At 46.9% G+C, this 18,907-nt stretch overlaps 6 protein-coding genes across 6 annotated transcripts; 2 read left to right on the top strand and 4 right to left on the bottom strand.

The window, feature by feature from the left end:
- Positions 1-604: 604 nt before the first annotated feature.
- BHQ10_002061 (uncharacterized protein) lies at positions 605-3,054 on the bottom strand (the record flags this gene model as incomplete). Its single annotated transcript, XM_040874166.1, has 5 exons — positions 605-904; positions 956-1,258; positions 1,306-2,749; positions 2,831-2,862; positions 2,980-3,054. The coding sequence occupies 5 exons, from the start codon at positions 3,052-3,054 to the stop codon at positions 605-607; spliced, it is 2,154 nt and encodes a 717-aa protein (XP_040730566.1).
- Positions 3,055-3,816: 762 nt separating this feature from the next.
- BHQ10_002060 (uncharacterized protein) lies at positions 3,817-6,294 on the bottom strand (the record flags this gene model as incomplete). Its single annotated transcript, XM_040874165.1, has 3 exons — positions 3,817-5,971; positions 6,020-6,186; positions 6,238-6,294. 3 exons carry the CDS (start codon positions 6,292-6,294, stop codon positions 3,817-3,819), a joined length of 2,379 nt encoding a protein of 792 aa, XP_040730565.1.
- Positions 6,295-7,003: 709 nt separating this feature from the next.
- On the top strand, positions 7,004-8,273 carry BHQ10_002059 (uncharacterized protein; the record flags this gene model as incomplete). Its single annotated transcript, XM_040874163.1, has 3 exons — positions 7,004-7,303; positions 7,356-8,101; positions 8,156-8,273. The coding sequence occupies 3 exons, from the start codon at positions 7,004-7,006 to the stop codon at positions 8,271-8,273; spliced, it is 1,164 nt and encodes a 387-aa protein (XP_040730564.1).
- A 2,257-nt stretch (positions 8,274-10,530) lies between these two features.
- BHQ10_002058 (uncharacterized protein) lies at positions 10,531-11,228 on the bottom strand (the record flags this gene model as incomplete). The annotated part of the gene is made up of 2 exons (XM_040874162.1): positions 10,531-10,924; positions 11,002-11,228. 2 exons carry the CDS (start codon positions 11,226-11,228, stop codon positions 10,531-10,533), a joined length of 621 nt encoding a protein of 206 aa, XP_040730563.1.
- Positions 11,229-12,633: 1,405 nt separating this feature from the next.
- On the top strand, positions 12,634-15,820 carry BHQ10_002057 (uncharacterized protein; the record flags this gene model as incomplete). Its single annotated transcript, XM_040874161.1, has 2 exons — positions 12,634-13,121; positions 13,396-15,820. The coding sequence occupies 2 exons, from the start codon at positions 12,634-12,636 to the stop codon at positions 15,818-15,820; spliced, it is 2,913 nt and encodes a 970-aa protein (XP_040730562.1).
- Positions 15,821-17,564: 1,744 nt separating this feature from the next.
- Positions 17,565-18,404, bottom strand: BHQ10_002056 (uncharacterized protein; the record flags this gene model as incomplete). The annotated part of the gene is made up of 4 exons (XM_040874160.1): positions 17,565-18,088; positions 18,141-18,218; positions 18,281-18,299; positions 18,363-18,404. 4 exons carry the CDS (start codon positions 18,402-18,404, stop codon positions 17,565-17,567), a joined length of 663 nt encoding a protein of 220 aa, XP_040730561.1.
- Between the last annotated feature and the right edge of the window lie 503 nt (positions 18,405-18,907).

The raw sequence follows: 18,907 nt of genomic DNA, 5'->3' as shown, positions 1-18,907 counted from the left end.
TCATGAATCATGCATCATGAAGCATCACATGGTGGTGGTCACTTACTCTGACCAGACAAATTGCACAGAATATGAACTCTTGAAATTCCACAGACAGAAAGAAGTATTCAAAGTCGTCTGTAGAAGTAGAACGAGTAGATTTATGTAGTTGCTACCAAGGTTAATCAGACAGCCGATAACCGTAGTCCGCCTTGACCGCATAGGGCTCTGCCGAGGTAGACTGCAGCCGGCCAATTCTACGCTTCGCACTCCCCAGTCTCAAAGTTTAAGCTATTTCAAGGTTCTATGTGTAGTCAAATATTGTATTTGAGAATATTCTAGTCTAAGTCTTAAAACATCAAAATTCGATCAACAGTCCACCACCTAGGTCTGTCATGATGAACGTCGTTTGTCGTCTGTCGTAAGTCTCTTCTGCCTGGCCGATTTCACTCATTTAGAAGTCTGCAAGAGGCAGAAGTCGCGAGCACGGAATTAGAAAATAATAGTTGATTGCAAAGGGCATGAAAAAGCATCATATATCATGTCAAATAAACTGTTTTAATCGGGGGCACATTGCAACCATTGCAACCATTGCAAGCGCCTACAAATGGGAGGAAGGTATCGTCTAATCGAGATCATTCTTGGCTTCACCTTCGGCAGGAGCGTCTTTCATCTCGGCGTCAGGGGCATCCGTCTTTTGTCCTTCAGCAGCTTTCTTGGCCTCCTCCTCTGCTTTTCGCTTGGCGTCTTCTTCAGCACGCTTCTTGGCGGCTTCTTCTTCTTGGGCCTGGAGCTTGGACAGGCGCTCGTTCTCGATCTTGTCCATGTATCGCTGGATGATGGGGCCGGCGATGAATCGAATCTCCTCCATCTTCGAGACGTAGATGGCCTTGGTGGTGTCTTCACCTTCCTCGTAAAGCCAATCCTGTAGTTGTTAGTCATTATTCGTTAATATTAACAAAAAGTAGGAACTTACCTCAGCTTCGGTCAACTTGGCACGCAACTTCTCCTTCTCCTCCTCGCTAGAGAACTCTGCGTAGGTGGTCTCGACCTTGTCACGGAGCTCGTAGATGTAAGATTCAAGCTCGTTCTTCTTCTCGTCGGTGTCGGCAACGAGCTTGTCTTCCATGGTCATAGCGTTCTCCTTCTCGGTCCAGGCAGACTTGGTTGCTTCTTCGAGGCCAGTTGTGCCGGCAGAGATAGGAAGGTCACCCTTGCGGACTTGCTTCTTGACCTTGCGGGTCTTCTTTTCGCCGTCAGCAGCATCGGTATCCATAGCCTAATACAGTTAGTATAATAAGCTTCTTCGAGACTGGTCATACTTACATCGCCATCCTTCTTTTCACCCTCCTCAACAGGCTCCTCAACCTCGACATCCTCAACATAATATCCGGACTCGACATTAAGGATACCGTGCAAATTGAGACGAGCCTTGAGCTTGCAGATCATGAAGTCGTTGTCGGCCTGGGCCTGAACACCCTTGACGGAGAAACGGCCAATCCATGGGTTGACCTTTCCTGGGAGAGCCTCGGGCTTGACGTAACGAGCCTCCAAATCGAAAGGCTGTCGGCGGTAGAATGTGAGGATCTTGGTAGAGGGCAAAACGTTGCCCTTGTTGAAAACGGTCAAGCTGGTGTCCTCATCTGGGATCTCAGGAGATTGTTCCCAGGTGAATTCAATCGGGTAGTTGACAATGTCGTGCACGGAGAAATCACGCACACGGAAAACAGGAGACAAGATAGCGCAGCTGAATGTGCAACCACGAGCGATAGCTTCGTCTTGGTTAAGAGTGAAAGAAAGAGGCTTTCCGAAGAAGTTGGTAACGGCCTCCTTGATGATAGGAACACGTGTGCAACCACCAACCATCTCAATGCTGTCGATATCCTCTGGCTTGAGCTTGGCTTCGGCAAGGGCCTGCTCCAAAGGAACTGAAACACGCTCCAAAAGGGGCTTGACCATTTCTTGCATCTCCTCACGCTTGACCATCGCGCGAACGTCAATGTCGTCCATCAAAGACTCGATGTTAAGAGGGGCCTGAGCGTTGGCGGAAAGAACCTTCTTCAACTTTTCGGCGGCAGTCAATGTACGAGCCCAAGCCTTGGGGTTGGAGCGAATGTCGATCTTGAACTTTTCCTTGAACTCATCTGCGAAGTGGTCGGTGAGGGCCTTGTCAAAGTTACGACCACCAAAGTTACGGTCCCATGCAGTGGCCTTGACGTTGAGCTCTCCCTTGCGGAACTCGACAATCGAGACAGTATAGTTGCTGTGACCAATATCGACGAAAGCGACACGGCGGGGCTTTTCTTCGGGACCGGGAAGGTCCGACTTGGTGATACCGTATCCGAGAGCGATAGCGGTGGTGTCGTTGATCAATCGGAGGGCTTTGAGACCAGCAATATCGGCGGCATCCAACATAGCTCGTCGCTGTGAGTCTGTGAACCAGGCGGGAACGCTGATAACGACGTCCGAAACGCCCAACTTGATCTCTTTCGAAGCTGTCTGTTTAATCTTGTTCAGGTACATGGCGACTAGTTGTGTAGCGCTGAACTTGTCCTTCTTTCCGAGATAGTTGACCTCCACACCGACCTGGCCCTCGACCTCGCAGAAGGTTGCGGTGTTGTATTCTTGTTCGGCCTGCACATCCGGGTCGGATAGGCTGCGACCGATGAGACGCTTGAGACTGCCGACGGTATTTTTGAGGTTGGAGACTTCTTGTGTCTTCGCAGCTTCGCCGAGGTATCTGCTCTTGGGGCCGAATCCCACGAGGGTCCTAGAATCGCATAGCAGTTAGTGGCCTGTCAAACAGGAATTTTCATGCGATAAGCGAGCTGCAGAAAGATAGCTGACTTACGGTGTAGATCTGTTGGAAACTTCATTTGTAATCTGTAAGATCACGACGGTTAGTATAATGTCTTCTCACTAGTTTTGTGACGAATATACCAGCTATAGTATGCGTGGGATGACTGGGGATATTTTGGAGGGGCAAGCGAAGATACGTACAATATCGATACCCTTATTGCGGGCCACACCAATCTTGGTGCTCTGAGCACCGAAATCAATACCGATCACAGACATGGCGAATAGATATTAAACGATGGTGAGGTATATGATAGAGAAAAGGGGAAAGGTGGGATAGAAAGAAGAAAGAAATTGACAACACTTTTATGACGGAGGAAAGAGGTGTAAATGTGCCGTAATGGTACTGGCTGTTGGAGGGGGAGGAATTTGCACCAGCAAGTGGACCGGCGGCGGTGGATCCGTTGTTGTTGTCCCGTAGTAGCGTACAAACTTTTTTTTCTCGTCGTTCCTGCTCTCTGTTTGCGGCGACGTGGATGCTTCGATTTAGCACACAAGGCTGCAGAATGATACGTGTCACGTCGGCGGGKTTTGTGGACGATGAATCAGATGCTGGATGAATTGATCGCAAGTTGACTCAATTATATGAGGCGTCCTTCCGCGTGGTTCTTTCAGTCCGTTTGGAGCCTTATCGAACCTTCCAGCGCTTCCCAGAATGMCCCCCCCCCGCCTCACCGCCTCACCATGCTGGCAGAATTCTCTGCATCTCACCGCCATGATGTAAGCTCTGCTTTACGTAAACACTTAGGGCTAAGTTAGGAATTGAGGCAAGGACTACAAGTGGAAGAATTGTGATCCGTCATTCACCTATGAATACAAAACGAACTGCTGCATACAACAATGCGGAAGAATACATGTGTAAACCAAAACGAGTGTATGGCAGAACTAATCTATCTCCTAAGTATGCAATCGGCATGGTATAAATGATGCACCGTTCATTTTTCAGGTCTCGAAGAAAAAGTTTCTTGGAGCTCAAACTAGTCACTGACTTCCCGACTTTCTTCCCAGAGTGAAGAGAAGCCGGCCTTTCTTGATTGACCTTCTGCCGATCCCACCGAATAGCGGCGCTCGCACAGTTGGCTCGTGGTCGTCATCTTCGGGGACCGTATTTTGCATACAGCTTTGACCCAATGGGCTGGGGGTCAGGTGCAATGGTGCTAATTGCCTCATAGGGTCCATGTGAATCTCTCCGGAACTATCGATTCGAGACATTGCTGACAGGGTTGTCGAGGATCGGGGACCAAAATCGCGCTGTCTGCCTGGAAAACTCAAGCTGTCTCTGCGGTAGTTCGGTTTCCTCACAGGCGTTTGGAGCTGTACCCCACTATCACTGTCCAATGTCTGCTTGTCGAAGTCACGAAGATCTTGGAGTTTCCGCTCTTCTTCAACCAAACTCTCCACGGGCAGCGGCAGACTAATTGGGTAACTATCGGTTGTGGTAGAATCAAACGAGGCTCTTGGATGTAGAGGAATCTCTGGAATCGCAGATTCTTCCCGATCATGTTCCATCAAAGAAAGCTCGGACTCAAGATTAAAATCGCACGAGCCATCATAATTTGGTTCGTTCGCCAAACGGTTTGTTACGCTCTCCGTCGGATGTAGTGGGACACCGATGGTGGCATTGCCATACTCGCGGAACGTGGAGACATCTACATTGAGATCATCACCTTGGGCTTCTGCTTGTTCCGTAGCTTCGCGAGGTGTGGTGTGTACATCTGCCTTGGGTGCATTTGTTCGCGGCCCACCCCAAGTACGCTTACCAGCTGTACAGCATCCGTAGACAAGATATAGCCAGTTAAAGAACGGATTCAGCAAGAACATCAGGGGATACAGCCACGCCTTGAATCGGTGTAGAATATACCCGAAATAGAGCATCAGTGCATAGTTCAAACCCAAGGAAATCGCAATGAAACCGAGCGGCAGGCTAGCAAGGCTCGTGGAAGTAGTCGAGACCGAGAGTATCATGATAAAGAATAACAAGGCTGTAGTCCGAATAGTATCCTGCATGAAGCGTATGATACATAGCAAAGGATAACGCCTCCAAATCCTCACGTCGGTAAGCATACAGACTTCGTTCGAAATGAACCCGAGAAACCAGCGACGCCGCTGCTTGATTAAGCTGCTCATTGTCTGTACAGCTTGCGTCTTGCAGAATGCACCCGTGCAGAGCTGTATCTGGTTTCGCTTCACGGTGCTCACCATGAACAAATGGGTCAACCAGCGATCTTCGCCCAAGTAACATTTGATGTAGTCGAAAAAGTCGTCGACCTTATCGATCTGGTCTTCGAAATAGTATTTTGCCATTTTGCGAAATGCCGAGAATCGTAACATAGTCAAGGCACCAGGAAGACAGGTGACCGAACCACAGGTGGACTCAACGGAGCGTTCGAATAGCTGACCATGAATGTACTCCATGTCCTGAAGGATCGTAATCAAAGACATGGTTTTCGTTGTAGACGTGATGATTCCGGTCATTGCTATCATATCATGCCCGCTTCCCGGCTTCAATTCCATGTCATACATGAAATTCTGAATGCATACTTTGTCCAGAATACAGTCCGAGTCAATGAAAAGGATGAATAAGTCATCGTGCCGAGCGAGATAGTCAGCATAAATTCGATCAATGAGCTTGAAGGTTCTCTTCTGACAGTGCCGCTTGCCACCGTGTGGAAACCTGCTAACTGTTACTCGGACTGAGTGGTAGATGGCATCAATGCTCTGAGCCCTCTTACTGACGCCGAGAGGAATGCCTAGTTGCATGGCGATCGAGTCCCATAGTTGATCAGATGGTTCTCCATCAAATGATAGAAAGACATGGAGACACGACGAAGGATAATCGCTCCCGACCACTGATCGTATTGCTTTGATCAAAATTCCTGGTTCTTCATTGTAGACCGGCATGACCACTACCACCTTTGGGGCAGCTGTATCGTGTAGGACATCTTTGATTCTCTTGGACCGACCGATCTCGCTGGTGATGAGTCTGTACAGGCAGAGTGCCCACGGAACGAGAAGTAGCACCGAGAACATATAAAAAGCGAACCATTGTAGGACGTTGACCAGGGCCCAGGAGAAGTGACGAGTAATGTTATTAGGTAGGGGAAGAGTGACGATCATCACCGGAAGAAAGATGGAACTATGAGAGTTAGTTGTTTTGTAGCCTCCAAGGCATGAACACACATACCGAAGCATTGAGAATAGGATCATGATGAAAACCGCAATAGCACGAGTAGTCCAGTGCTCGGCTTTTCGATAGACATTGACGAGGCCGAAGAGGAAGGCTCCGAGCCAGAGGAACCATTCAGCAAAGGCTGCCAGGATTAGGGGCGTCACCAGTGTTATGTAGACCACCTGTGACTGTTAGCAAGCGACATTAAAGACTCCCGAGGTCAATTAGCGCACATCAGCAACAGACCACTGATCTGGCCGTGGGGGTGCAGAATCCACCGAGTCAGCCATCGTGAGCTAATGCTATGGATGGGTATATATTTCGACTGGAGGGATTGATGATAAAGAGTGCAATGTCGAAGATGTCTGAGCCATAAACCAGATACGAATCCGTACAAGACTTGATCATGAGGAGTAAGGAAGGGCAGAAAACCATCGATCATAAACATCATGGCTTCCCAGATACAGCACCTAGAAAGGTGCCTTCCTTATGAGTAGAAAAGTTGCTCCTTCCCATCTGGGAAGGAGCACACCAGTAACAGACCATGGCTGCCACTGCTGGGTGGCTCGACAACACCGCTTCGAAGGCAACCTAATCCCGGAGATCTCGTTCCTCTGCTGTTCCATTGTGATATGCAATCTACAAAACTCCAGTCTCTTTCCGAGAGCTGGAGCTGTAGATGCGACAGAAAATTGAACGAACGTACTTTGATTGGCAGATGAGGCAAGTGGGGATGAAAGATTCGAGGCCTCAGGCTAAAGCACATCCGGCGCTAATCCTAATCGGTAGCTCCCGCTGCTTTGAAAATTTCCCCACCACGCCTACTTTTTTTTCTTATCGCGCCGATTGCTCGTTACAACCTGCTCCTTCACTGACTCATCCTTATGCCAACATAGTTACCGGCGCACTTACTGGAGGTCTCATACACCAGATACTTGATATCATTTACCGTTACTACCGAATTGACTCATTCGCGCAAAGCGCGCTCGATTACACATCATGTCTGCCGAAGAAGTCAAGACAACAAACGGCAACGCCGACGCTGCGACAGACGTTCAGAACCTTCTCGCCGAATTAAAGGAAGGCGCAGAAAAGCCTGAAACCGAGAATCCCGTCGAAGAAGATGAGGCTGCCAAGGAAGCCCGCATCATCGCAGAAGCAAATAAGCTCGGCAAGGAACAAGAATCAAAGGAAGAGAGAAAGCCAGCAGACCGCCCCAGACGTAACTACCGCGAGAACATCAAGTCTGATCTCACTGCTCAAGAGGTGACCGATGATCACAATGAGATCAGGAAACAGGTTTGTACACGCAATCAGGTTCAATTGGTGACCGTGACATTAATTCGAGCAGGTTGAATTTTACTTCTCAGACTCCAACCTCCCCATGGACAACTTTCTCCTCAAGAAGGTCGGCGGAAGTGCTAACCATCCCGTTGAGCTTTCCATCCTCCACAGCTTCAAGCGCATGCGCCGATTCCAGCCTTTCAGCGCTATTGTTGAGGCCATGAAGACTTCCACCGTCCTCGACCTTGTTGATAACGATACCAAAGTCCAGCGCAAAGTGCCTTTGCCTGAATCTGTGAACGACTTCCTCGACCCCAACGTTGTCAAGGTGTTTGAAAACGAGGCTATGAGCCGCAGTGCTTATGTCAAGGGATTCGGCGAAGAGGGTCCCAAGACACAGTTTGAGATTGAGGCTTTCTTTGCTCCTTTCGGCCCTACAAAGGCGATCCGTCTGCGTCGTGCTTTTGATAAGACCTTCAAGGGAAGTGTTTTTGTGGAGTTTGATACAGAAGAAACCCTGAAGAAGTTCCTCGCATTGGATCCCGCCCCCAAGTGGAACGGCAAGGATTTGATCATCAAGAGCAAGAAGGATTATTGTGATGAGAAGGTCAAAGACATTCAGTCCGGCAAGATCAAGGCAGGCCACCGAAATGGTGGTCACCAAGGCGGTCGAGGTGGTCGAGGTGGTCGGGGTGGCCGAGGCCGTGGTCGGGGTGGTCGTGATAATGACCGTCGCGACTGGAGGGAACGACGCGATGAGGACCAGAAGAGAGGTTTCCGTGAAGACAAACCTGCCGTTCAGAAAGATGCTCGGTAGGTTTAAAGATTCCTTGACATCAACTACAAGTTCGCTAACACATTTGCTAGGGGCATTCCCGTCATCAAGAGTACCGAAGAACCCGCTACTTCCGGCCAGAAGCGAGCTCGTGAAGAAAACGGCGCTTCTGAACACGCAGCTAAGAAGGTTGATGCCAAGGAAGGTTGATTTACAAAAGCCATACAAAACACTCCTTGTCATCATTAAAAGTCATTCCACATGATCTTATTCATTTCATCCTACGGCGTTATGTTTTCAGGGTCACGGTCACGATTGGCAGTGTTTCTGCCTTTCTTGGGTTTGATTATTGTTCTTTTCTTAACGTGGCTAAATATGTATACCTTCGACTTGTTTACTTCATATAGAGTCATCGCTTTGCACGATCTACAATAGAATACGTGTATGTCTATTACATTACTCTCGGTGTTTGAAGTGTGAGTCGCTGAAGCATGACTTATTTCATTCCTCTGGTACCATACACGCAAAGTAATTGACCAGACAACACTACCAATACACACTATCCATATAAGTATTCAATTTCCAGATCCTTTGACTATTGCTGCCTTCATTCAACGCATATAGACTCCCGACTGAGAGATCTAGAACTGCAAATCAAAGGCAATAGTATCGTCAAATAGCTGCTCACGGAAAGTCTTAGCCCTGCACATCGTTCGAAAGGGTTGATTAGTCATTTATTCACCATTCTCAAGGGAGGAAAGTAAAACACGTACTGAGACTGAGCTGCAAACTTAGCATACCCCTCCACAAACTCCGGGCTCTCCAAAACAGCTACAAGAGCCATATCATACCCCTTTGTGAAAGACACGGAAACCGGTAGAGGCTTATTGGCTTCGATGGAGATGAGGCCAGGCACTTGGCCCAGTTGAGATTTGGCCATGGAGCTCCATTCGGTGATTTGGGCGTCTGTGACTTCGGGTTTGAGGTGGAAGAGGACTATTTCCCCCTCGCGTCAGACTTGGCTTTTTGAGGAACTTTTAGGGGGGGAAGACTGACCGATGTGGTAGACAGGCATTTTGAAGAATGGTAAGATTCGGTTTTCTTTGTAGAATATAGATGAGCAAGTGTTGATTGATTGAGGTTTAACAGATGGGTTTCTGTCTGTTGTCTTGATTAAATTCATTCAGAAATACAATTCATGGAGAAGGGTGAGACTTGTTCATTTTTATATCTCTCTGAATCATTCTAAATATTATGTCCTTTGATATCGGTGCTTCCTCGCCGACTCTCCGACTCATACCTGGCATCAGAGTTTAAACGCCAGTGCGCGAAATCATAAACATTGGATTTGATGATGTTCCAAAAGTCAGCCTGGCATAAACCTTGTACAATTATACTATGCAAACATAATGTGCCCAATTCGAAGGTGAAGTTAATAGTAATTGGATTTTGCTTTTGCTCATAATCATAAAGTAAATGGGTACTAAGTCTAATGATAGTTACTGCATAGGTTTGAGCGCAGTGAAGATCACATTGTTGATCAGAGCGAGCCAATTGATACGGGTATGCATCATGTCGATCATTAATGCACAAAACTAATTCACAGCCTGTCGCCCGCCATTAGATTGGGGCAGATGAAGTACCTAGGTGTATCATTTGACACTAGACCGACCGTAAAACGAGAAAAAACAAATCCAAATCATTGTCGGAGTTTCATCATCTTCAATGAGAGATGGGGGCTGTCAGTCTATACGGATCTGCGATTAGGGCTGAATAGTATCGGCAGCCCTAAGACCGCGACTACGAATTGCATATTATGGCCCCCATAGAGAACTATCCTATGGGGTATCTAAAATATCCAAGGATGAAAGGATAGTCAGAAGTATTGGTTACATTCGACAAAAGTTGAGCAACTCTCATATCAGAGCAGGTAATTTGTTCGGAGTACGGAGAAAGCTTCAGCTAATGCGCCATATGGCTACATATTTAGTGTCACTTTCTTATGAAGATGAGTATCATTGATGGTTCTCCATGTGGGGGCCTGTACTTACTACTTTTGAGCTCTGTGGTGTGGACACTTAACGTTAGAAGGCGCGTGCTATTTCTACCTCATTATATAACAGGAAAGTCCAGTCCTAAATATGGTATGCCTGTTACGTACTATCAATATTAGTACTCTACTCATAGTTCCTATCAATGTTTACGACTTATTTGCATCATAGGGGGTTGTTTGTAAAAGCGAAGCAGCGCGCGCTGCGAGTCGCGATTAGGGCTAACCCATTGTTTCCTATTCTTGAAGTTTTTCCTGTCGAGGTTCACGCTAAACCTCAAGCCATCGTGAGCCATTAGTCCGCAATCAAATGACTTCATTTACATCATCTATAGATTAGATTGATGATTCCAACGCTCATGATGTCCGAACTGAGCTTGCAAATTACTCTCCAGATCCTACATGCCGTGCCCTCCCTTAGGGTTGTAACCATTGTGTCAACGACATAGCAAACAGACAGGAATTGTTTTTATCGCCAGCTCTCGCATCAGCCTTGAAAGTCCACATACCACCCTTTAAAAACATTGTAGGAATCTGGAAATCAAATATGATGTCGCTTTGGCGGCGACTAGGAAGATAGTCAGCCTGATTCCCATCGGCATCACGAATCAAGAGGTGGGCTATATCATTGTACGGTGTAGTCTTTAACGGCAGTGTGACTGACTGCTCGTCATCGTAGCTACCATCCGGATATACAACAGAGGAGCTAACAGTGATAGTTGCATCGACGAGGCCATTATCAGGAAGCCCCAACTCCTTCTTCCTAGATTCCGGTATGTCGCCACGCAAGTAGACAAAGAAGACGCGATCGCTTGAAGATATCAAAATGTTACCATTATTAATTGTTCAAGCAATAAAAGTGGAGGGAAGCGGAAGGGAAAGTCTTACGCAATAATCGGCGTCGGGGCAATCTCGAGGAATTCGACGCGGAATAGCTGGTCTTCTTTGGGCACGGCGTCGTATACAGCTTCGTTGTGGCCGCGGACCTTTTCTTGCTCGTCCATAATGTCCACGCCGACGAGAACTTTTTGCTGCGCGATTTCCGTGCTGCTGCCAAGAATAGCTAATGCGGTAGTGCAAAGCAACAGGAGCTGCCCAACATTCGACTTCAACATCTGGCGGCGGTGTAGATGAGATTTCGAGATGGCTGCGGCATGAAGAATGAGGTGGTAATGGTTGATGGTACACAGCGGGGAACAAGTGTTGGGGTTTAAATATCCGCGGGCTCATAGATCGAATAGAATTGGTAGCTGTAAAGTGTAGAAGCCATATTAGCAGCCTGGCAGGAACCAACTGAGCCATGTCTTGGCCTCATTTACATATCTGCGAAGCCAAGCCAAGAGCTTAGGAGCTGCACATTCAGGCCGTTGCAATGCAAGATGTTGATAGCTCACTTATACGCCGATACTACCCAGCGATGATGGTACAACTGTTGCCTGTCAACCAAGCACGTGGTTATAGAAGCTTGAAACCTGACGATCTATCAGTTTCTTCAAACAGGAAGAATGTCAAATAATCGAGATTAATTTAGCTGTAAAGCGTCAGATAGAGTTCCGCGTTCTATGCCCAGCCAACAACCAACATGATTGAGCCTCCACTCAATCTATTCTACCAACCAACACGATTATGCCTCCAATCAGCCTCCAAACCTCCAAATCTACCAACAAACACGACTTTAAATTAGGCGCACTGTCCTATTCCGGATGCGGCTCCATCCGTGTCAAAATTTTAGTAAATCCGGCAGAATACTAAGAGGATCTAACCCTCTAGACATAGGCTGATTACACTTAGATATTCTTATTATGACGGTTAAACGAAGACCCAACGAGATGGGCTTTACTAGTATGAATTATGTCCAAGTATGTTGTCTCATTCCGCTCTTCATGATGGCAATGTCATATATCCTGTATCACCTGCCCTTCTACGACTTCATTTAGCGTTGCATGATGTCCCATACAATAAATCGACTAACCTTTACCACGACAACGTACTATGATCATTATCGGTCTCTCTGATATCTTACCATGATGGTACCTAGGTAACTTTCAAAACACAACCCAGCAATGTAGCCAAGCAATTCGTCATGCACTAATGATATATGCTATCCCTCTAGACCGAACCAGAGCCGATGCTCCGATTTTGTATCCTAACAAGTGGATCGATCAGTCCGTTTGTAAACAGATGAATAAACGCACGTGTACAACAGGATGGCCTGTATATTGTTTTGCGAGTTGGACTATACTCAACCCACTGCGTTGGCTCCGAGGGCGTCTCTTGGCTTAGTTGGATATACCAACTTCCGAAATGAATTCCAAATCCCGACTCATGAAGCTTTGCCAAGTTGATGGAAATAATTTGTCAAGTTGGATTGTTTACCACACCTCACAGGGCCACTGGCCAAATGCGGATTCGTATTCGAGTCCAGAGATCCCCTAAGATATTGATATAAAAACTCATCATAATCACCAAATTGTCAGGCTTCTCTCTACTTGCTATGTAAATAGACCACCCAATACTACCATGCACCTACATATAAAGGTGTTCTGCCTTTGGGGCGTGCTCGCTGTTAAGGGCCTGGCAGATGATATCGACTTCAGTGCCGCTGCTCAGTCCATATCTGCTACCCTAGCTGATCCCTCGTTTGTGCCTTATACAAAACCTAGCCAAAAGGTCGAGGAGTTTATTGCCCTTGGAGATTCGTACACTGCAGGTACAGGTTGCAATGGACAAGATGAAAAACTGTCAGGTGAAGCATTTCGTGGACAGCGTTCTTATCCCATGCAAATGTCTCAGGATAAAGATAATTGGGCCTTTATCAATGGTGGGGACGAGACTATCCCCCGTTTCAGTTTTCACGCCTATACCGGTGATAAATCAGAAGATCTGGTCGCTAAGCAATTGACGCAGGGAGACTATAAAGACGGCAACATGTCTCCACGCGGTCAGCCCTTTGGAAGCCCACAAGTTGCAGTATTAACTATTGGAGGAAACGATGCGATGCTATCCGAGTGATTCTCCCCCTCTTTTCATTATAGTAGAGTCTGTCCATAACGAACCGAAGGTCACCTTGTCACGATATTGATATCACTTTAGATATGATTCATATGAACATGAAGAGTGCTCTGAATTATTATTGATCAAACAGATTATGATATTAGAGTGGTTTCCGTTCCCATATGAAATCAGAGTCTCTAAATATCAGATACAGACATTGGAAGGCCTCCTGTTTGCTATAGCCAGGTTTACCTGACAAATTTAGTCTACATACTGACGATTCGATAGTATATTGAACAATTGCATATTTAGAGCTTGGAATCCCGGAAACTGTCAGAGCAAGCTCGATGCCTTGCAACAAGAGATTGACAACGGAAATCTTCGCGATAAAATCAACTATGCCTTATACGAGGTAGCACGCGCCGGCCGTGAGGCTGGCGGCGCCAATCCTCGGGAGAGCTTTCAGGTATATGTTCTCGAATATATTACCTTCTTCGACGATGCTATGAGTACGGAATGTAACGATTATACCTGGGCGTTTTTCCCATGGCTGAGCGAGCCAAAACTCACACAAGCTCTCCGCGAGCAGCTTAACGATAAGACCCGTCAAGTCAACGCAGTCATCAAAGCGGCGGCTCAAGATCTTCAAAGAATGGGCGTCGTATTTGTGGAAGGCCTTCAAGACGTTTACAATGGCCATCGCTACTGTGAAGCTGGGGCCACCCCGAGACAGACGGAATACAAGGTTTGGTTCTGGACAACTTACGGCATTACATCGACGACCTCTGAAGGACCTGGCGATCCCAACGATGTTGCGGCTATAGATAGTACTGATCCTGCTCAGCAACTGCTGGACTTTGTTTTTCCTGGCCAAAACAAGACTGTGGCAGCGAATTCTGCCGGCGACACTGCGCCGTGGGAATGGGACGGTGCTGAAGCATACCCCGACTACCAATCGCTGCTGAATGCCATATCTGCTGCTGCCGATGACGCGAACACCGATTCGTGGATACCATTCACGTTACTGCGCTCATTCCATCCCAAGGGAACGGCATATGGTGAGCATGCCACGGCACTGTTTGCTGCCATCGCGGACAATAGAGTAGCAATTACAAGCAATGGAACAGGACAGCAGATCGCGGTTGCCTCGTACATTAATCCTCTGGCAGACCCCTCCGCTTGGAATAGGCTTATTGACTACCCTCTGGCAAAGATGCCCATTCTGATTGCCAATGTTGTGAACGGTCCTGATTCCGCCGTCGACGACAGCTGGACCGACGTTATCAGCCGAGCCTCAGCGTCTGGAAAAACGGTCCTCGGCTATGTGCGAACTGGATATCTTGGTGTGAGCGATCAGAAATTCCTAACGAGACTGGGCTCCGGTGACCTTGCGGATTGGACTGCGCAAATCGAGGAGGATGTTGATATGTGGTACAAGCTTTATGGTAGCAATATTGGTGGCATTTTCTTTGACGAGGGGTGGCCTGAATGCGGCGATAACAACCAGTATGCGGACCTCTACAAGTATATTAATGACTACACCAAGCGTGCTCATCCTGGCGCATATACTATTTTGAATCCAGGGTCGCCCATGGCGTCTTGCTTTGAGGATACGATGGACACACTACTCACCTTCGAACTGGATTATACGGCATACACCAGTTCCTATACACCCAACGATTGGGTACCAAAGGATCCTCGAAAGCTATGGCATATTGTGTACAACGTCCCCGAGTCTGCGATTGGTGAGGTGGTCAAATTAGCCAATGAACGCGGAGCTGGATTCCTTCAAATCACAGATGATACTTTGCCTAATCCATACGATACACTGCCTAGCGACTCCTACGTGCAGACACTACTGGATGCAGTTGCGGGTGGCTCTCTATCGAAATCGGATGCTTCGGCCTGGGCGTCAGGGGGGGATGCAGGAGCCGTGTCCGGATTGTCGGTCTCATTCTCAGATTATAGCTCCGCAAAACTATCTTGGTCTGCGACCACAGGTGCCTTTGGGTACCATGTATATCTGGGAGATACTGTTGTTGCTAGTGTCCCTAGCAGCATGACCACAATCACTATTGGTGGTCTTCAACCAGGAACGAGTAATGCTTTAAGCATACGTGCTGTCGGAGGAGGTGGCAATACTGGATCTGCTTCCAACACAGTCACCGTCAGCACCGAATCTCTCCCATTGGGCAAGACTATTACTGACTATAATGTTACTGCTGGGGCGTCGTCAACAACATACCATGCTGATATTTTGGTTCCTTATGCTTTCGTACGTCTCTATCTCTGGGACTCCGTCGAGTGTGACTTCGATAACGATCCAGGTTGGAGTGTCAACTTCGTGACCGACGATTACGTCTGTACCCACTATATGGTCGAAGGTACAACTCTTTATAAGTACAGCGGTACCCTTCCATCCGGATCAACAGCACCGCCTTGGTCATGGTCAGAGGTCGGCCCCATAACTCTCAGCATCTCGGGCTACACGTATTCATGGACCTTGCCGTTGGGAACTTCCACTACAGACACGAATAAATTCGTGATCCAGGCACAAGGCTACAATCCCTTCATTAACGTCTTTGATCCAGATCCCAGCGCATATGATTGCAAGGGTTCGACTCTTTGTACGACCCCTGATCTCCTTAAATGGTGTGATCACGCTGTCAACAGCTTGGAGCGAAATGACCTCCTTACATATGGAACTAAGTGAGTTACTACTATTTTTGTTTTTTATTTTTTAGTTGAATATATTCAACTTCTCCGGTGAAATTATATCACTGACCTCACATCACTAGCGGTACGCAACAAACTGGCAACTGCTGGGGTGACGGAGTTAGGGCTTGCGGCGTCTTCATACAGGGTACTGGATGCTCAATTAGTGGCAACGACATATGGAATGACTACCAAAACATCCGCAACATTGGCGGCTGTACGAAGTGTGGTTCATACCATAGGGAGGATGGCTGTTTGGTTACTATCAACTATGTCACTGATTGTGCTAACCAGTCAACATAGCCAGCAGTGTATATGTGTCAGACATATGCTTTTACTTACTAGTCAATTTAATTGGGAGCATAATGGCATGTTTTCATATCTTGGAACTGTATACATCTTACCCTGAATACCAGCAAATTAATGGGGCCGAGGCAATGTACACAATGATCTCACGCCCAATTTTGAACTTAAATTGTGTGTTTGATTATCTTTGGTCACAACTGACATTCGGTCCCCTTGAAAATGGGACTTTCGTAGTTCTTTCCAATGGCATACCGCTTGCTTTCTTCTCTAGATTTTGTGGAAGCATCCTCTATGTCTGCAATACAGTAACTCTAGCCCCATCTTCAGCCTCAAAAAAAGTAGCTGGCTGGTCTATACTTTGCCCAGCCTGGGGTTGTTTGTTGCAATTACCGAGTGTGGCTACACCTACAATGAGGGTGACACCGTCGAGCTGAGTACCCAATACTATTGTTGATATAACCTGGTTTACGTTTTTTCCAAAGAAAAATACCAACACAAGGTCTAATAAGCGCTTAATCTGTTCCAGATTAGTCGCAAGGTCTATTCGAAAGAAAGGGTCTGAACTTGCTTTGAACATCTATCATCATGACCACCTGCACCTGCTTACACAAAACTTGCATGAACTGTACTATTCCATCAGTGGCGTTCCCAAATTATTGGTCCTGCTTCGTTGTTTCTTTTTGTGGCTACATGTACGCTTTATGACTGCTATCTATCTAGGTATGGCCTCGGAACTTGATAACCATAACAACAAAGGGTTCACTATTCTAGCTTGCAACTCGGTTGATGTTGCACCCTCCGGAATGTGGTATACATATCCATGGATCCATGTATTTCATACCTGTTCTTCTTATCAGTTGAAAGAAGTCATCATCGGATGTTTCTTTGTTTGTTTTTTATCGTCACGTCTGTTGCGTCCGTTGTGTTCTTTGTCTACATTGTCCACATTGTATCTATTGTTTCCAGTATCTCCTTTGTTTCAATTGCATGAACCTATATGATCATAGATGCCTAGCGATCTATTCATATATCGTAATTGCACCGGGCCTCAAACGAACCATAGACTGGCTTAGCAAACGATAGGCTGACCCGACCTTGGAAAGCATACTAGTCACTTACTCGATTAGAAATGTGACTCGGGATGTCTTTTTCAAACATCAATCCTAGATTGGAATATCGACTACTTATTTCTCGGTAATACTATTGTCTAGTTTCATATGTGCATTATTGTGGCGAAGTTTGCAGAACTTATGATGATACTGGAATCCGTCTTTGGTGGCTACAGGTAGGTATACACAACATGAAGCATCAGCGCTTATTCAACACGTATCCAAACTTGAATAACCTGTTGGCTAAGACTATACTAGAATCAACAACCCTAAGTGCAACCAAACAGGCATGTGACCCAATCCATCTCACCAACATCCATAATGCCTTTACAGACTTGTTAGCATGCGTTTAATCGCGTTCGCACTTTGAATCAAGTCTTTCTTGTTCTTCGCCCCTGGCACCTCATGACCACCCTCATGCTCGTGCAAATACACAGTTTGAGGGTCACAGAGCTGCTTCAGCGCTGTTGGTCCCCCAAAGTCACCTCGCTCGTTCATGCCCCAGATATGTGCAGTCGGAACAGATATGGTAGATCCTTGCATATGCTGCACATGCATGCATGTCCAATCGAGTGGTGAATATCCTGATAGAAACACCGCACACTTGAAGAGTGGATCATTGGCTTTGGGAGTCCAAGGGGAATCCAAGCCACCATTACTGGAGCCCGAATGTCGTAAAAGAAGCGCGCTAGCTAGAGTAGCTCCTTGCGAAAAGCCAAAGACTCCGTCGAAAGGACCCTGTTTCTGGATGAAAAGCTCCAAATCATCGAGGGCTTTGTGGAACGAGGTACAGTCGTTGGGTTTGTAGTAGCCGAAATAGCCAAGGTCACCAGGAACAAGCTGGTCGATTGCTATCATTGCCTTCAGCATTGTGCGGAAATCTAGTCATGAGTACAACCAAACCTGAAGCCTTCGGGAGCTGCATCACTCCCTCGACGAAATCGTATGTATGGTCGCCTCCGAGCTCGTAGCGCAGAGCGGCTGAGTGTATACAATATCAGAATGTTTCTTGTTAAAACCCGTCTTAAAGCAGGACGCTGTACCTGTCTGTGCCTCAAAAATCTAGTTTCGCGTGGTACAGTGAGTGTATGCGTCATATGATCGAATTGAATACCGGAAACTCACCCTGCTGTTTGTCCCAGCGCCATGAAGGCATAAGAAATGCATTGCGAGAGTACGCTAAATGATCCGTAAGTTGAAGCTAGATTTTAGTGTACCAGGCTTAAGAGACAAAGGAACCAACACGATGTTGTGAAAACAAAGAAAAGAGAAATTCGGCTCTCAAGAATTGACTTTCAAGACAAGATCAATTGATGGTGATCAACTGGGGGGGGCAGAATGTTTCTTGTTAAAACCCGTCTTAAAGCAGGACGCTGTACCTGTCTGTGCCTCAAAAATCTAGTTTCGCGTGGTACAGTGAGTGTATGCGTCATATGATCGAATTGAATACCGGAAACTCACCCTGCTGTTTGTCCCAGCGCCATGAAGGCATAAGAAATGCATTGCGAGAGTACGCTAAATGATCCGTAAGTTGAAGCTAGATTTTAGTGTACCAGGCTTAAGAGACAAAGGAACCAACACGATGTTGTGAAAACAAAGAAAAGAGAAATTCGGCTCTCAAGAATTGACTTTCAAGACAAGATCAATTGATGGTGATCAACTGGGGGGGG

This window comes from Talaromyces amestolkiae (assembly GCF_001896365.1).
Source record: "Talaromyces amestolkiae strain CIB chromosome Unknown scaffold3.1, whole genome shotgun sequence".
In the NCBI taxonomy this organism is placed as follows: Eukaryota; Fungi; Ascomycota; class Eurotiomycetes; order Eurotiales; family Trichocomaceae; genus Talaromyces; species Talaromyces amestolkiae.
The sequence above is the reverse complement of the archived record's forward strand: the minus strand, read 5'-3'. Positions and strand labels throughout refer to the sequence as shown.